Consider the following 17,719-nt stretch of genomic DNA (forward strand, 5'->3'; position numbering starts at 1 on the left):
CATGGTGACATGAATGGTGATCACTTCTCTTTGTGGTTAAGACTCACTTGTCCCTGCATTTCAAAGCAGTACAGCTTAGCTCTGCCTGTTTTTGAACATTATGTAAACTAAAGCATATTGTTAAGGATGTACCTTGCTTCTTTTGCTCAATATTGTTTATCAGATTCATTTACATTTTGGAATGAGCCCGTAGTCAGAGTTCGTTCCTCTTCTTTGCCATATATCCATAGTTCTCTGCTGTGTGACTATTCCACAATTTATTTTACCATTCTACTCCTGATGGACGTTTTGGTTGCTCCCACTTTGGGGCTACTATGAGTGATGCTCTGTGAGCATCCCGGGCGCACACACCTGGGTTATCTAGGACATACATCTAACTGTAGATGTGCTGGCTCGTAGGATCTGCATGCCTCAACTCTCCTAGACTCTGCCAAGTGTTTTTCAAAGTAGCTGTACCAACTGACATGTGTCAGATCGGAGTTCCCATTTTTCTATATCCTGTCACTTGGCATTATCATATTTTAAATACTCCAATCTGAGTACACAGCAGTATCTCACTCTGGTTTTAACTGCATTCCCCTGACCACTACTGAGGGGACCAATTTTTCACGTATTTATTGGCCATTTGGATTTCTTCCTTTGTTAAGTGCCTGTTTAATTCTTTTGTCCATTTTTTTCTATTGGGTGGCCTGCCTTCTTTTTTTTTTTTTTCTTGATTGAGCCTTCCTTTGGCATTCTTTCACAGATACTTAATGGGCATCTAACACTGGATTGGATGTGGGGGATCCAGTGATGAACAAGAAAGCCTGGGGTCTCTCCCGGGAACTTACGGTCCTACCACCCAGGCTGTTGGAAGATCTAAAGTCAAGCAAGATAGGGACTTCTCTGGTGGTCTGGTGGTTAAGAATCCACCTTCCAATGCAGGGGACATGGGTTCGATCCCTGGTCAGGGAACTAAGATCCCACATGCCATGGGGCAACTAAGCCTGCGCACCACAGGAAGAACCCACATGCCACAACAAAGACCTGACGCCTCCAAAAAAAAAAAACCAAAAAAACCCAAATGTGGTTTCATGAATAAAAATTATAAAAAAAATAACATCAAGCAAGATAATAACAGATAGGGAGGAGAAAGAACACCCCCAAGAGAAGGCTGAGTGTCGCGGGACGGCAGAGGGAAGGCCGCTCACTTGTTATCCCCTCGGTCATGATGTCTGTCATCTTACAGCAGGAGGAAAGCATCCTCATGCTCAGCTGATCCACCACCAGCACCTGGAAACAAAGGGAACAGTTTACAGCCTGAGGGGCACCTGCTATGATGATCTCCTCCGCTGACCCAGTCAGACTTCAGAAAGAGCCTAGAAACGCAAAATTCTGAGTTATCAATGCTTCCTACGGGGCCAGAAGTTTGCCGAGAGACATGCTAGCTTTTATTTCCCCACCAAATCTAAGCTTCTAGGAGAGTTTGCGCTCACTGATGTGACTTAATATTTTAAACTTAAAAAAATTAAAGTTTATTCCATGACAAAGAAAATACTCATAAAAATGCAAAAAAAAAAGAAAGAAAGAAAAGAAAAAGAAAAAAATTCATCTACAGCATTCACACTCAGAGAAATCCATATTAGAGGGTATTTTTTCAGGGTGTACACTTTTTCTTAATGGGAGAATGAACACTAGTGCCACATTTATGGGGTGGAAGGAGAGGACTTCGTTGCGGACATCATCGGGATAGGCCAGCACACGTGTCATCCCGGGAGCACACTCTGTCTCTGTTCAGACAGGAAGAACAAGAACGTGCCGTCCTGGTCTAAAAGCTTCATACCTGCAACTCTTCAGCCAACCTTTCCTAACTCCATTCAGCCCACAGTGGAGAGAGGGAGCTAAAACAAAGCTATTGCTCCTATCCTTCTTCAAAGATAGAAACCCAGGCAACAGGCGCTGGAAAAATGTGGGCCCGAAAGCATCTTGCTGTAGCACGAGGGCCAATCAGTTTTCATTTCATGAGGCAGCTTCCTCAGCGTTAGTTTAAAATTCACATGTCCACAAGTCCATTACTGATGGGAAGGGTAAGCGAGAAAGGCAGGCATAAAGAGTTCCCACCAGCTGGCCTCCCACTCTGGGTATGAGGATGGATGCTTTGGCTAAAACGTAATCTCATGAGGCCAGGGTGAGACTTCAAAAGCCTCCTGGTACCAATCAGCTCTGCTGTTCCCAGGCCTGGTGAACTTTACTACAGGAAAACTCGGGAGCAAGAATGGTTGGCGTAAGCCCTTCAACAACACACAGGGAGGTTCACGTAAGACAGTGTGCTCTCCTGGTCACTGTAATGCCCGGCCCCAGACAACCAGATGGTCCTTCAAACAAAGACTTCCTGGATGGAGGACAGCATGTTTCCGACTTGCATCACCCACTGCCGGAACCGAGGCCATAATCAATTAGACTGACTTAGATCCTTGTTTCAGGTACATGACAGTTTCCAGCATTGCTCTCAATGTTAAATGAATAAACAAACTTAGTTGTTTTGTCTTATGTAGCTACAGGCAGACGGGACAGGCCAGATGAGGGCTTTTCAGACTGCTGTGTGGGCTCCATGGACATGCTTTAGGGCCACCAGAGGGGGCAAGAAGGGTCCCCTCTTGTCTCCCATAGCAAGCAGGATAATTCTACCTTCTGCTGTATTCAGGTAAGATCTTGTTTGAATAAAAGAGCTCCACTTCTAGAACGCCTCACCAGGTGATCTTAAAGATAAGCTGTATGACCAAGAGATTTACTAACCAGGATCGTACAAAATGGGAGGCACAGCAGATTCCCTTTCTCTAGTCCAGAAGCTTTTGGTATCCTCTGGACACAGCAAAGGTCCTCACTCCCCGCCTACATGCCTCTCCCCAACTCAACTCCATGCTTGTTTTTCCCCGTGAACTCACCTTTAAGGTCATTCATTGTGCTTTTCTACTTACCTTCCACTCTCCCTTCTTCTTTACCTTCTTTATCACATCATGCATGATCTCTACAAAAGGAGAGAAAAAGGAAGGACAGAAGGAGGAAGGGAGGGGGAGAGAGAGGAAAGGGAGAGGGAAGGGGGGGGAGGTGGAAGAAAAAGTCTAATGTAATTTCAAGGACTTCCAACCCCTGCCTATGAGACGAGGTCATCTTCCCTCCATAGGCTTTGTTCTCCTGAGTCATGCAATTCAGCCCATCTGTCTACTGAGCCATAAGCAATCCACCATAAAGACAGTTCTCTTCCTGCTTCCTTAATTCAGTAGTTCTCAAACTTCGTAGGCTCAGGACTCCTTTATACTCTTAAATATTGAGGACCCCAAAGAGTGTTGGTGTATGTGGGCAAATAGCTACTGACATTTCCTGTATTAGAAGTTAAACTGAGAAGTTTTAAAAATAAGTGTTAATTCAATTACAATAATAATAAACCCATTCTATGATAACATAGTTTCACTTCATTAAAATGCTATTTATATTTTTGGTTTTTTTGGCTGCGTTGTGCAACGTTTGGGATCTCAGCTCCCTGACCAGGTATTGAACCTGGGCCAGGGCAGTGAAAGTGCTGAGTCCTAACCACTGGACCACCAGGGAATTCCCAAAATGCTATTTATAGTTTCCATAATAAAACAATTTTAGTGAGAATATTGGCATTGTTTTACATCTTTGCAACTCTCCTTAATGTCTGGCTTCGTAGAAGACAGCTGGGTTCTGCTTCTTAAATAACCTGCTGTGAATCATATAGCATCTGGAAAACTCCACTGTACATTTGTGAGAGAATAAGAGTGAGGAGGTAGATAACATCTTAGTCTTATTATGAAGATAGCTTTGGCCTCGAATTCCCAAAAGGGTCTGGGGTTTGAGAACCACTGACTTAAGATAAGTGCGTAAAATGCTATGACAATACCCCAGGGCACACGAGCCCCCGTCAAGCTCCAAAAACAGATGTGAAGAGCAGTTGTGATATCTTTCCAACCCTGAGCACATCTATGGGATGCTCTCACCCAAAACCAACACTTCTGCAAGCCACAGTTTCTATAATGTCACACCACACACAAGTCTACCCGGTCATGGAGGATTCACAGCAAACAGCGCTCTGCTACTCTTTCTAAACCCAGATCATCCACAGGCCTGGAAGGACTCAAGGCTAAGAGCTGTCATTAGCAAGTGTGCTTCAAACATTTTAGGTCATTCTCCAGAGCACGATGGTTCCTGACTCTGCTTCTGACTATCTACAATAATCTGATGTTATCAAAGTGTTCTAAAATTTTTAAGAGTTTCTTACCTGATTATAAAAAAATACACACTCATTGCAGTAAACTTGGAAAACACAGAAAAGTATAAAGAAGAAAAGACCATGTACTACTTGTATACTTGAAAAAAATCCAAAAGAAGAATCACTTGTAATCCTGCCAACCCCAAATGCGTAATTAACATTTTAATTTATTTCCTACTCGCTTTTCCCATGAACTTTTACATCGCTAAGATCATGTGGTATATATAATTTCGTATTATGCTTTTTTTCAGTAAGAAAACTCATTTCTCCATGTTAATAAAAATGCTTCCTAGGATCTTAAATGCCTGCATAATAGTCCCAAGTTTAGTCAACAATTTTCCCAATAGCCATTTAGATTATTTCCCATGTTTCAGTGTGGTGAAAAACTGGGAACAAATAAATCAAATAATAAGGCAGTGGTTAAGTCAATTAGGTTACATTTGTGCAATGGATACTATGTACACATTAGAAATAATGATGTGGAAAATACCCACTCATTCACTCAATACCACCGTTTGCCAGTCACTGGACCCGGCACCAGGGATGAACAACAACAGCAGACATGGCACTGCTCCTTCGGAGCTTACACTCTAGTGACGGAAGCAGACAAAAGGGCAATCACGGCTTCTCACAAATGCTCTAAGGTAAATAAATAAGGGCCGTGGTAGAAAGGAAAAAACCCAGTGTGGAGAGCTACCTTTAAGAGGGGATCAGAAAAAAAAAAAAAAAGACGAAGAAACCCCAACAAACAAAAAAAACAGGAGAAAAGGGCTTCCCTGGTGGTGCAGTGGCTGAGAGTCCGCCTGCCGATGCAGGGGACACGGGTTCGTGCCCCAGTCCGGGAAGATCCCACATGCCGCGGAGCGGCTGGGCCCGTGAGCCACGGCCACTGAGGCTGAGCGTCCGGAGCCTGTGCTCCGCAACGGGAGAGGCCACAACAGTGAGAGGCCCGCGTACCACAAAAAAAAAAAAAAAAAAAAAACAGGAAAAAAAAAAAGGGGACTTCCCTGGCAGTCCAGTGGTTAGGACTCCAGGTTTCCACTGCAGGAGGCACAGGTTCGATACCTGGTTGGGGAACTAAGAGCCCACATGTGGTGGGCCAAAAAAAAAAGGGAGGGCAGGCTCAGGCATGGCCTCTCTGAGGAATATGCCAGCCATTCAAAGGCTAGGAAAGGAGCATAGGGAGGCACAAAGGCTCGAGGTGGAAAAAGGAAAGAGCTTGACAGCTTCTTGGAACTGAAGCTGGCAGAAGCTGAGGCTGGAGGCTAGATCACAGGGAACCTTGACGGGAGTATGATTTTATGTGAAGGGCACCAGAAAGCCACCGAGGGTAGGGACGTCATCTGATGTGCAGTAGAGATGAGATTGGAGGGGGGCAAGAACTGAAGCAGGAGTACAGTCAGGACGCCTTCTCAAGGGCCCATCCATGGCTGGTGGCAGTGGGCATGGCGAGAAGACGGTGAATTTGATATCTATTTGGACGTATAGCCAACAGGGCTAGCTGCTGAACTGGGTGTGGGGGAAAAGTAAAGAAAGGAAACAGGTAAATCCTAGCTTTGGGGCTTAAACAAAGAAATTGATGTAGAGACACAAAAGATTTAGAGGGAGGAAAGAACTGATCTGTAGGAGAATACTGAAAATCCTTTTTTGATTAAAGATTGAGATGGCTAAGAGACGTCCGAGGGGAGATACAGGGAGGGTAGCTGGAGCTTGAAAGACTTACCTTTAGCTACGGTTTAAAATCTGGGCATTATTACCACATAGAGGTAAGGTTGGAGAAAACCCCGAATGCTTGTGGGACCAGTAAGATGGGATGGAAACATGGTCTTTATTGACAAACATTCTTGTGAAACAATAAGGATGAAGCCAGTTTAAAATGGGTGATGAGGAAGACAGACTATCTAGACAACTTTTTCAAGAGGTTTTCCTATAAGGTAGCAGAGAAAAGTATGAAAGCTAGACAGGGTAGACAGAGAATGTGAAATCAAGGAAGGGTTTTTCTTTTTTTTTTTTGGTTTTGAAATGAAAGCTTTTCTTCAGTTATTTTAACTTAATACCAATTCTTTTTTTTAATTTTTATTATTTATTTATTTATTTATTTTTGGCTGTGTTGGGTCTTCGTTGCTGCGTGCGGGCTTTCTCTAGTTGTGGCGAGTGGGGGCTACTCTTCATTGCGGTGTGTGGGCTTCTCATTGTGGTGGCTTCTCTTGTTGCGGAGCACAGGCTCTAGGCGCGCGGACCTCAGTAGTTGTGGCTCGCAAACTCAGTAGTTGTGGCTCACGGGCTCCAGAGCGCAGGCTCAGTAGTTGTGGTGCATGGGCTTAGTTGCCACAAGGCATGTGGGATCTTCCCGGACCAGGGCTCAAACCCGTGTCCTTTGCATTGGCAGGCGGATTCTTAACCACTGTGCCACCAGGGAAGTCCTTTGTTTTTTTAAGATGTGAGAAATTAGACTTTTTTTTTTTTTTTGGCCACACTGTGCGGCTTGTGGGATCTTTGTTCCCCAACCAGGGATACAACCTGGGGCCCTGGCAGTGAGAGCACAGAGTCCTAACCACTGGACAACTGGGGGATTCCCAATTACAGCATTTTTAAAAAATGGTATTGGTGATAAACCAAAGGAGAGGGGGAGATTGATGATGCAGGACAGAGGACGGATCATTCAAAGACTGAGGTCCCTGAGGAGGAGGAAGGGGCTGGGGTCTGAGACACAGGAAGAGAGCCTGACCTGGGATAGGAGGCAGGGCACCAGGTCCACCCAGTGGGGAGAGGCAGTGGACCAGTGGTGGGCTGAAAGAGTGGTGGCAGAGGGGAGGGGCTTCCTCATTAGAAACGAGGTCACTGGCTCAGAGTAGGGACAGTGGTGCTGTATATGGAAGGTTTGATGAAAGAGGGTATCACACATCTTCCCAAAGATTGGGAAAGTGGATATCCTTTTAGTTCCCTGACGTACAGGGATCGAACCTGCTTCCCTGCAGTGGAAGCACAGTGTCTTAACCGAGGGATCACCAGGGAAGTCCCGAAAGGGGATTTCCTACAGAGATGTTTTAGCATTTCTCGACAGTTTTAAGGGCCAATTTGAGGTCCATGACCATAAATTTAAAGTAAAACCAGGCAACTCAGTTGTGTGATTTTCTTTTTTCTTCCCCAGTAATGTTTGATTGTCCATGTGTACGCCAGAAAGGAAAGAAAACTTGGTTTCAACTAGGGTTAGAGTTTCCCCAGGTGAATACAACAGAGGGAGAAAATATTCAAAATACATGGCCCTGGGAAAAAGGTATGCTACAACTATTTTCTAAAGGATAGGGCTTCCCTGGTGGTGCAGTGGTTAAGAATCTGCCTGCCAATGAAGGGGACACGGGTTTGAGCCCTGGTCCGGGAAGATCCCACATGCCGCGGAGCAACTAAGCCCGTGGGCCACAACTATTGAGCTTGTGCTCTAGAGCCCGTGAGCCACAACTACTGAGCTCACGTACCACAACTACTGAAGCCCATGCGCCTAGGGCCTGTGCTCTGCAGCAAGAGAAGCCACCGCAATGAGAAGCCCATGCACTGCAATGAAGAGTGGCCCCCGCTCGCCGCAACTAGAGAAAGCCTGAGCACAGCAACAAAGACCCAACACAGCCAAAAATAAATAAATAAATAAAATTTAAAAGGGGGGGGGCTTCCCTGGTGGCGCAGTGGTTGAGAGTCCGCCTGCCGATGCAGGGGACATGGGTTCGTGCCCCAGTCCAGGAGGATCCCACATGCTGCAGAGCGGCTGGGCCCGTGAGCCATGGCCACTGAGCCTGCCCGTCCGGAGCCTGTGCTCCACAGCGGGAGAGGCCACAACAGTGAGAGGCCCGTGTACCACAAAAAAAAAAAAAAAAAAGGATATATGCATAGGAAAAAGTAGAAAATTTTAATCAAAATGCTATTTTTGTGTGGTAAGATTATGATCAATCTTTTAAGTGCCAATTCGTGCCTTCCTATGTCCTCCCAAGCTTCTTACATTGAGCATGTATTAGGTATTATAATAGGAAAAATGCTCTGAAAGTAATGTGTCAGTGAACATCTTTGTGCCCAGGGCTTTTCTTTGTGCAAATTATTCTGTTAGGAGAGCTTTCTGGGTATGGAATGAATAGGTAAAGAGTATAAATATGCTGGGCTCTTGATAAATTCTGCTGAATTATTTTCCAAAAACACAATTTACACCCCCATCAGTACTCTGAGGGGCTCTCCAAAATAACATACTAACTGATAAAATAATACCTTGAGGTTTGTTTGCTAACATGACAGTGGAAAAATGGTATATTTCACTGTCTTTTTTGTATTACCAAGGATGAACATGTTCCTTTTTTTTTGCCACTACACACAATTAATTTAAATTCACTGACTTTAAATTCAAGTCACATTTTGATAGGGGAAGACAGAGATATAATCAGAAAATCAAAACAAGGACCACAAGTCCTAAAGACTGGGAATACTGCTGCAGGTTCAAGCCTTCCTGCCTAGTGATTCTTAGGGCATTATTGTTAGCCAATTCTAATCCTGCCCTACATTTTTCTAATCCAGTACCGAAAAGGAAACAAGGATTAGAGCCCATTTTAGCATTAAGAATCAAGTAGGTTGGGCTACTTCCTCACAAATAAGCCCTGACAATCACATTTCAACTCCCTTATAAGTCCTCTTTGTGTGGAGAGAAACAATAAAGCCTTCTGAGGCTGGTGCAGCCAGAGGATCTTATTTCTGCATTCCAAACCATGTATATCTACAGCCAAAATGTCCGCTCCACCACCACCTAGCCTGTGTATATGGGGCAGCTTCAGCTTCTCCATAATCCTGAGGACCATAGTCCTGGTGGACTCTGCTTCCCTCATGGCCAAAAGGCAAGAAAGCAAATTCCTTCTCAACCACATCCTGGGTAACTCCCAAACTCAACAAATCCCTCCCAAGTCCTGAGAAACACAGCAGGTGGTCTAGATTATCTGGGACACCTTCAGATGCACCCAGTATACCAACTGGAGTCCCAAAGCGCAGGCTCTAGGGATAGCTGCAAACCCCTCCCCCGCCCCCCTGGGGAGCCCTGGCACCCATGACTGCCCTCGGCAGTGACACATGTCAGGGAACCTAAGCCCATGGCACACCAAAACATCTGAAATAGCATGACTAATACTAGATGGGCTGGAAGCTTGGGAGAAATGGGAGCATCACCAAAGTCCTCAAAACCACAGGGGATTCCAATATCCTGTGCTCTGTAGTTCCAGAGCTCCATGCTGCCCAGACACCAGAATGAGAAGTGCCTCCGCTCTGCTGAGGGATTTAAGGGAGTGTAAACTCAGGCCACAACTGCCCTCCTCTTTGACTGAAATTCCCTTTCACAGTACAGGGAATTTCTAGTTATTCCAGCTCAATAGTGGCAGTTCTTCTGAAAGGCACCCTCTTAAATAAACCCCATTTGTGTGAGGGTATAAGCCTAGTTACTCAGGGAAAGGTCACTCCCACCCTCAAGATTCAGAAAAAATGCCAAGGGAAGCACTAAAGTTAGACAGACCAGGGAAAATCCAGGTTCAGGCATTTGTTAGCTGTGGACCTTGAGCAAGTGTAAAACGTTTTAGGCTTCAGTTTTCTCATCTGCAAAATAAAAATTATAATACTTTAATGACCAGTTGTGAAGGTTAATGAGACAATATGCCTGGTAAGGTGTCTGGCACATACAAGCCACTAAATAAAAGGCACCCATTGTGATGTCACTATAAAAATATGTTATTCAGGGGCTTCCCTAGTGGTGCAGTGGTTGAGAGTCCGCCTGCCGATGCGGGGGACGTGGGTTCGTGCCCCGGTCCGGGAAGATCCCACATGCCGTGGAGCGGCTGGGCCCGTGAGCCACGGCCGCTGGGCCTGCACGTCCGGAGCCTGTGCTCCACGGCGGGAGAGGCCACGGCAGTGAGAGGCCCGCGTACCACACACACACAAAAAAATGTTATTCATACAGACAAGGAAATAAGAAAATTACAACACATCACTTCCACCCATCAAGATTTTAATATAATGTAAAAATCCTATTAAAAAGAAATACATATTTAAAATACAGTTTTAAAATAATCACAAAAATATTTAGATATCAAACTCTATGGGTATTTAACCAAAAACTTCTAAACTTCTCTGACCCACAATAAACATGTGAATACTCTTTGGAATAACGGCACCAATGCGCCAATGTATATAAATCTTAAATGTAAATATAAAATTGAACAGAAGAACCCTTATACCACTTCTGAGGAGACAGAGAGTGACCTCTGTTTATCTAAGATGAGATGCATTAATGCTGAAGCACAAGTCGGAGCCCCCAGAACGTAAGATATTTCATGTCACAACACAGACACAGGACTGTATTTTTATTTATTTATTTATTTATTTTTGTGGTACGCGGGCCTCACTGTTGTGGCCTCTCCCGTTGCGGAGAACAGGCTCCAGAAGCCCAGGCTCAGTGGCCATGGCTCACGGGCCTAGCTGCTCCGCGGCATGTGGGATCTTCCCGGACCAGGGCATGAACCCGTGTCCCCTGCATCGGCAGGCGGACTCTCAACCACTGCGCCACCAGGGAAGCCCCAGGACTGTATTTTTAACTTGCTATTACTTAACATCGTTCTGAGAATTCACTTAGACCAGAAAAGAAAACGAGGTATAATATTGGTAAGAAGGATGCAGAGTTATCTGCCTGCAGAAATCATGGGAATCAACGGAAAAACTATTAGAAACATTAAAACCTTTAGTAAGGTGGCAGATACAAAATAAACACATACAAACCAAGAGGACTTTCACATGGCAACAGTAATCAGACGCTAGGAAGGCAGATCCACTGTTTCCCAGTGCATATGGGGCTGGGACTCCATGCCCTGTCGATTCTACTCTACACACTGCTGGTAATTCTGCTCTGAAGCAACAGCAAGCCTGTTCCTCTTTCCCTGACGGCAATTCAGATATCTGAGGACGGCAACCAAGCCTCTTTGAATGGCTTGCTCTGGGCTGAAGATCCTCCTTGCTAATAAACAAATGCATCTCCCTAGGTGGAATAAGTAAAGGTTACACAAAACACGAGGAAATGGTTCAAATACCTGAAAACAAGCCTTCCCAGTACTCTCAAGATCCTCCCCTTAGAAAGACCCATGTACACAGAAACTACCGGCAACTAACTACAAACCACTTTAATTTTTTGCCTTATGATGTTTTTAATAATATAGAATTAGCACCTTCTTGTTGAAAAATTACCAATAGAGAGCTGTATAGTTACAAAGTGAAATTTCCCTCTTACCCCCACTCTTGAGGGGAAACAGCCCCTCAGGGTTTGGGGGCAGCCTTCCAGATCCTTTTCCATGCACAAACAGGCAAGCGTGGGATTGTAAACACACAAACCCATGGCTCCTTGGCAGAGGCCAGGGGAAGTAAAATAACTTTCAATGATTCTACTTCTTTGGTGCTCAAGAACACTTATATTGGAAAGAACTTTAGAGACCATCTAAGGCCAGAGTCTAGGTCCCTCGTTTTCGGATTGAGATGCTCCTGGAAAACACAGCCATCTGGAGTGGGCAAGGCCACCAACTGGTCACTCCAGAGTGAGCAGAAATAGGTCTCTGGATCCCCATCCAAACGCTCTTCCCACTATACATACTGTCTCTCAGACACCAGCACGGACTGGACTCTGCACTTGAACCCGGGTGTGCTTTTCTTTGTTATATTGCAATGATCACCTTGACAAAGTAAAGCAAAATAACTCTGATGGGTTTTGGAGCCAGATGGTTAAGGTTCAAATCCCTGCTCCTCCACTTACTAGCTGTGACTTTGGACAAGTTATTAAATCTGTGTCACAGTTTCCCCATCTATAAAATGGGGATGGCCACACACGCCTCATAGAGTTACTGTGAGGATTAAATGATGTAATGTGTGTAAAGCACTTAGTTCAGTCTTAGAATGGTACTTAGCACTGTTGGCTAACACCAGCACCATCGGCATCTATTTTAAAGGTATCTGACCTTCCTAATAAGGGAGAACCCAGTGATTTCTAATTGGTTTCTTTTTTTTTTTTTTTTTTGCGGTACGCGGACCTCTCACTGCTGTGGCCTCTCCCATTGAGGAGCACAGGCTCCGGATGCGCAGGCTCAGCGGCCATGGTTCACAGGCCCAGCCGCTCCGCGGCATGCGGGATCCTCCCAGACCGGGGCACGAACCTGCGTCCCCCGCATCGGCAGGCGGACTCCCAACCACTGCGCCACTAGGGCAGCCCTCTAACTGGTTTCTTATTGCTCCTCCATGGAGTTTGTGATGTGTCTCCCGTTCTCCCGTTCGTTTCTCTCCATTCAACAATAATGACTATTGAACACCTGCTATGTGCCAGACATCCTTCCAGGCACTGGAAAGACCACAGTGAACAAGCTAAACAAGATTCCTGCCCTTAAGGTGCCTATACCTGATGTGGAGGGGAGAGACAGCCAATACACACAGGAGACAAATAAGATCATTCTGGAGAGTGATAAGTGCTCAGGGGAAATTTTAAAGGTTAATGAACTAGAATGCGGCAGGGGTATGGGAGAAGGTCCTCTGAGGAGGTGGTGAGGAGGAACCAACCCAGTGAAGATCTGGGGGGAGAGTTCTCCAGGCATAGGAAGAGCAGGTGCCAAGTCCCCAGGTCAGGATCAAGGATGGGACAGTCTAGGAACAGAGACTCAGCAAGCTCAGAAGAGGAGAGAGTGGCCCAGGCTGGTCTTTAAGGGAGCAACAACTGGCTGAGGACTCCACAAGTCACCCACTGTATTCGGTTCCTTGAACACTAAGCCTCATTCATTCACCTTCAAACACGATGACTCCCTCCCCCTCCCTGCACCCACCCTCCTGCCCCATCTCTGGCATCTGGCATAAAATAATGATTCAGCAAATGCCCGCAGGATGAATGAACCCCCTGAGTGGCACAGCTAAGCAGTGCTTGCTGGGAGTGAAACGGGCAGCTCTGTTCAAGGCTGAGTGAGATGACCCCACCCAGGAGCTCTCCTCGATCTCCCACACCCCCCTCCCGGGGCCACCACTCTCCTGACACCCACCCACCAAGACTCAGAACCCCCAGTTCAAAAGTCTCAGAGACTCTTTCACAGGGATTGCTGGGGAGAGAGGTCTCTCTATTCTTGGGGAACATGACAGATAAACTATGGCTATTCTGGCCAGTCCAAGTTCGCAAGCCAGAAGGATCTAGAAATGTTTTCCCCTTAACTCTGCTTATCCAAATTCAGTGAGGAGTGTGGTATTCTGTGAAGGTACGGATACACATGCTCATATCCAAAGTTTCTGCTATCCTAGCGTTTCTCTATATACTAATTTTAACCAGTGTCTGAGATACCAACAGCCTTAGCCAAAATACTTTTAAAAGCTCTTAGTAAAGAAAAACTCAATCAATAATTTAGTCCCGGGGCTTCCCTGGTGGTGCAGTGGTTGAGAGTCCGCCTGCCAATGCAGGGGACGCGGGTTCGGGCCCTGGCCTGGGAGGATCCCACATGCCGCGGAGCGACTAAGCCTGTGGGCCACAACTACTGAGCCTGCGCTCTAGAGCCCATGAGCCACAGCTACTGAAGCCCGCGAGCCACAACTACTGAAGCCCATATGCCTAGAGTCCGTGCTCCACAGCAGGAGAGGCCACCGCAATGAGAAGCCCACAAGTGGCAAGGAAGAGTAGCCCCTGCTCGTCGCAACTGGAGAAAGCCCACGCACAGCAACAAAGACCCAATGCAGCCAAAAATAAATAAATAAATAAATAATTTAAAAAAATAATAATAATAATTTAGTCCCAATAAGGAAAAAGTACCCACATTTAGTCAAGACTTACTATATGGAATACATTGTCCTATACATTTTCCATGTATCCTCTCATTTAAAGCTCACAGCAACCCTCAGAGATGAATATTATAATCAATCCCATTTTACAAAGGAGGAAACTGAGGCCCAGAGAAGTGAAGTGTCTAGCAATTGCACAATAAAATGCCCATAACCACATGAAGTCTATGGAGGACATTAAAAATATATATATAAATCAATTTCTTGATCTCCAAGAACTTGCAGTCCTGTTTGGGAAAGCAGACATTACTCCTGAAGCATAAAAGTCATCAGGCCCCTCACGCAGTGCTGGTGGGAATGTAAAATGGTGCAGCCACTTTGGGAAACAGTCTGACAATTCCTCAAACTGCTCAATGAAGAGCTACCATATGATTCAGCAATTCCACTGCTAGGTATAAGCCCAAGAGAAATGACAACACAGGTCTACATGAAAACTTATACACGAATGTTTATAGCAGCATTATTCATAAAAGCCAAAAAGTCGAAACAACCCAGATGTCAATCAACCTGATGAATAAATAAATGTGGAATATTCAGACAATGCTATATTAGCCACAAAAAGGAACGAAGTACTGAGACATGTAACAACATGGATGAATCCTTAAAATGCTGTCAAAGAAGCCAGTCACCAAGGACCACAGATTGTGTGATTCCAATTACATGAAATGTCCAGAATATGCAAATCCATAGAGGTAGAAAGTAGGTTAGGGGACTTCCCTGGTGGTGCAGTGGATAAAACTCCACTCCCAATGCAGGGGACATGGGTTCGATCCCTGGTCTGGGAAGATCCCACGTGCTGTAGAGCAACTAAGCCCGTGTGCCACAACTCCTGAGCCTGCGCTCTAGAGCCCGTGAGCTGCAACTACTGAGTCCATGAACCACAACTACTGAAGCCCGCGTGCCTAGAGCCCGTGCTCTGCAACAAGAGAAGCCACCGCAATGAGAAGTCCGCACACTGCAACAAAGAGTAGCCCCCGCTGGCCGCAACTAGAGAAAGCCCATGCGCAACAGCAAAGACCCAATGCAGCCAATAAGTAAATAAGTAAATAAATAAATAAATAAAAAGAAAGTAGATTAGATTAGGGGACTTCCCTGGTGGTGCAGTGGACAAGACTCTGTGCTGCCAACGCAGGGGGCCCAGGGTTCGATCCCTGGGCCCAACGAGCCCACGTGCTACAACTTAGACCCAGTACAACCAAATTTAAAAAAAAAAAAAGAGTTCACATGCCACAACTAAGGAGCTGGCAAGCCACAACTAAGGAGCCCACTTGCTGCGACTAAGACCTGGTGCAACTAAACATAAATAAATAAATAAATAAATATTTTGAAAAGGGGGATGATTAGTAGTTGCCTAAGCTGGGGTATGGGGGAGTTGGGAGTGATGTCTAAGGAGTATGGAGTTTCTTTCTGGGGTAATGAAAGTGTTCAAAAATGGATTGTGATGATGGATACACAATTCTGTGAATATACTAAAAGCCACTGAATTGTACACTTTAAATCACTGAATGGTATAATGTGTGAATTGTATCTCAAGGAAGCTGTTTTTAAAAAGTCATCAGATGGGGCTTCCCTGGTGGCGCAGTGGTTGAGAGTCCACCTGCTGATGCAGGGGACGCGGGTTCGTGCTCCGGTCTGGGAAGATCCCACGTGCCGCGAAGCGGCTGGGCCTGTGAGCCATGGCCGCTGAGCCTGCGTGTCCGGAGCCTGTGCTCCGCAACGGGACAGGCCACAACAGTGAGAGGCCCGTGTACCGCAAAAAAAAAAAAAAAAAAAAAGTCATCAGAGAATTTCATATGAAAGCTTGTAACTCAAATAACAAATGCAGTTTTGCTTAGTATGGAACTGTTCCATAGCGTCTTCATCTGAAGACAGGTACTCTGGCTTACCCCTATAAAATGTTATGTAAAATTATAGCTTAATATAGTTTTGTATCTAAACTGTATTTTGCAAAAGTAAGAGAGACCAAAAGAGAGACCTCAAATTGGCAGGCACGGGGCAAGAACAGGGTACCACTCCCTATAAACTGCTGAATGGCAATTGCTTAATCTGAGAATGTTTCCAATGAAGTTTGCTTTTTTTGGGGGGGGGGGCGGAAAGGGAGAGAAGGGAGGAGGTCACAAGCGTTAGAATGCGTGGAGATGGGTGAACGACGTCTTGGTTGCGTTGCCCTGGTGAGCACACCCAGACATTGCATAAGACCCAAATGTCCAAAACTTGGACTGCTGCTAACATCTGAGGGGAGTATGTGATGATAAATGCCTGCTATCTGAGAAACCAAAACTTAACCTCAGACCCATAATGATGCTGGACAGTGTTACAGGAATGACAATTCACTTTCTCTTTCATGGGAAATCCTCATTTTCGATCTTCCTTTCCCCCTCTTTCATAAGATTTATAGTCAAAAGGTTAAGGAGCTAGAAGCTCTCTAAAACAAAGCCTCCTGGACCTTGGAACTTTGATTAGTAAAAAGAAAATCTCAACCTGGGGACAAAAAGAGGTTAGAGATAGGAGTTTCCAGTTGTACTTTAGATGCAACAGTCACTTCCCCTCAGCTCCAAAAGACCTATTTTCTTCTTCCTAAGACTGCCTTCAACATGGATAAAAGGAGCTGTGAAGTTACCAAATATACACAAATAGAAAAATCAATCAAAAATGGGATCCAAAACAATTCATCTCTTCTTCAAATCAATAGCTTATAATAGTAAATACTATTTGGTTATATTAATATTTTGAAACAAAAAGACCAAAGACAAAAAAAAAAAATGGTGACGTGGCAATCAATCTTCCAGGACAGAAAGCACTGTTTCTCATAAGCACTGTTGAATAAGACTTTTTTTTTTTAAAGAAAAGAGTCTAGAATGAGGGCCATTTTTGTACAAGATAGTAATATGCATGCAGTTATTTGGGAAGCATCTTACATCTGAGAAACAGAGAGGGAGAGAGATAGAGAGAGAGAAGGAAAACACACTGCCACTGCCCTCATGCATCACCACCAGCAGCCGACCTTATCTGTTAATATTCCTTTTCAGCTGCCAGCTTGTACCTGTTTCTCTGCAAAAACCTTGTCCTCTTCCTATATAGACTCCATGACGACTGTAGTAATTCCTCCTTAAACTGCAGAAATGGAGAATAGGTATCTATCTAGATCCTGGCAGGAACCCAAGATGTGGCCAGTATCTTAAATTGGTACATGTAGCATTGAATGGCTCCAAATCATATTTCTTGACTTAAATGGGAGTTTCCCTAAGGACTAAAGGATTAGGGAAAATACACTTTGGAAAAAAGGGGAAAAGAGTGTTTCATATAATTCCAGAAACCCAGAGCAGACAAAACATGGTCTAGTCTAGTGGTTCTCAAAGGGGAGTGATTGTGCCCACCCCCCAACCCCTGTCGGGGACAATCAGCAATGTCTGGAGGCATGGTTTTTTTGTTTGTTTGGGGTTTTTTTGTTTTTTTGTGGTACGCGGGCCTCTCACTGTTGTGGCCTCTCCCGTTGCGGAGCATAGGCTCCGGACGCACAGGCTCAGCGGCCATGGCCCACGGGCCCAGCTGCTCCGTGGCATGTGGGATCTTCCCGGACCGGGGCACGAA

The 17,719-nt window shown here is 45.2% G+C and overlaps 1 protein-coding gene across 2 annotated transcripts in view; it reads right to left on the minus strand.

Annotated features, from left to right (window-relative positions):
* The window catches only part of STXBP1 (syntaxin binding protein 1), a 71,864-nt gene that overhangs the window by 33,247 nt on the left and 20,898 nt on the right, over positions 1-17,719 (minus strand). Inside the window, exons 2-3 of one of the 2 annotated variants that reach the window (XM_060101107.1) lie at positions 2,958-3,007; positions 1,191-1,272 (exon numbers count right to left, since the gene is read on the minus strand). In XM_060101107.1, coding sequence (XP_059957090.1) covers positions 1,191-1,272; positions 2,958-3,007 — 132 coding nt within the window. The remainder of the gene's footprint in view (positions 1-1,190; positions 1,273-2,957; positions 3,008-17,719) is intronic. The other variant, XM_060101108.1, reaches the window with a different exon arrangement.

Source organism: Mesoplodon densirostris, chromosome 6 (assembly GCF_025265405.1).
Source record: "Mesoplodon densirostris isolate mMesDen1 chromosome 6, mMesDen1 primary haplotype, whole genome shotgun sequence".
Classification (NCBI taxonomy): domain Eukaryota; kingdom Metazoa; phylum Chordata; class Mammalia; order Artiodactyla; family Ziphiidae; genus Mesoplodon; species Mesoplodon densirostris.